This window comes from Condylura cristata, unplaced genomic scaffold (assembly GCF_000260355.1).
Source record: "Condylura cristata isolate star-nosed mole 26May11 unplaced genomic scaffold, ConCri1.0 scaffold00052, whole genome shotgun sequence".
In the NCBI taxonomy this organism is placed as follows: Eukaryota; Metazoa; Chordata; class Mammalia; order Eulipotyphla; family Talpidae; genus Condylura; species Condylura cristata.
Window position 1 is genome coordinate 138,072 of NW_004567153.1, and position 914 is coordinate 138,985.

Here is a 914-nt window from a genome sequence, read left to right on the forward strand (position 1 = left end):
CCTGGGGAGCCCAGCAGAGATATTTTTTAAAGATAAAATTGGTGTCTGCGCCCCTCTTTTGGGGACTCTAGTGTGAAGAAGAGTGGAGGGCCAGGGCCATGTCAGCAACCTGCAGCAGCAGTCATCATGGGGAGCATCAGGAATGCCAGCAGAGTACTGCTCAATAATGACGCATTTTAGAACAGACCCCGACGTGGGCGAGGGTTTACATACTTAGCTGGGAGGGAGGAGTTTGAGGGCTGCGGAGCAGACGCCCAGTTGTACTGGGTATGTTCATTCCAGCCAGCCAGGGAAAATTCATCCTTGTGCCTGAGCTGACATTTCAGTGATACGGAGAGACTCGTTTTCCGTTTTTTTTTTTTAAAGTGAAGCCTTTAGAGAAAAAGCGACTGTTTCTCACGTTTGAGTTCAAATTGTCACAGGCTGTGGAAGTACGATCTGCTTTGATAGCATTGGGGTTGGGGAGTTTTGACTTTTTGGACAATTCTTAGACGAACGTTGCCCTGAAGATGGAAGAAACCATGTTTGTGGCCCTGAGTTTCCTCCGTGGAGCTGTCAGAGCGTCACCTGCAGGCATGATGGCTGCTGACCTGGGGCGCAAGTGCAATTCCTGGGTCACCGGCAGCCGTCAGTGGGGCGGGGGGAGCCCACTGCATTCATGAAGTTTAGAGCAGAATTTTCGCTGAGGCCCAGGGCAGTGCTCCCACGAGGACTGACGACTGCTGGCTGACCTTCCTGTCCCCCGCTTTCCAGATGACGCTCCAGCTCCTCCTGCGCCTTTCAGTCACCGGACAGTAACAGCAAGAGCGGCGGCCATCGACAGCTTGTATACCGTGACCAGGACGGAAATGCTGGGAGGGTAAGTAAGTGCTTAGTGCGGGCTGGGAGTCGCAGGAGCGCGTTCAAGGGGCGGG

At 53.7% G+C, this 914-nt stretch overlaps 1 protein-coding gene across 1 annotated transcript in view; it reads left to right on the forward strand.

The window, feature by feature from the left end:
• The window catches only part of MYLK4 (myosin light chain kinase family, member 4), a 65,577-nt gene that overhangs the window by 45,643 nt on the left and 19,020 nt on the right, over positions 1 to 914 (forward strand). The window contains exon 5 of the mRNA XM_012734283.1: positions 754 to 859. Coding sequence (XP_012589737.1) covers positions 754 to 859 — 106 coding nt within the window. The remainder of the gene's footprint in view (positions 1 to 753; positions 860 to 914) is intronic.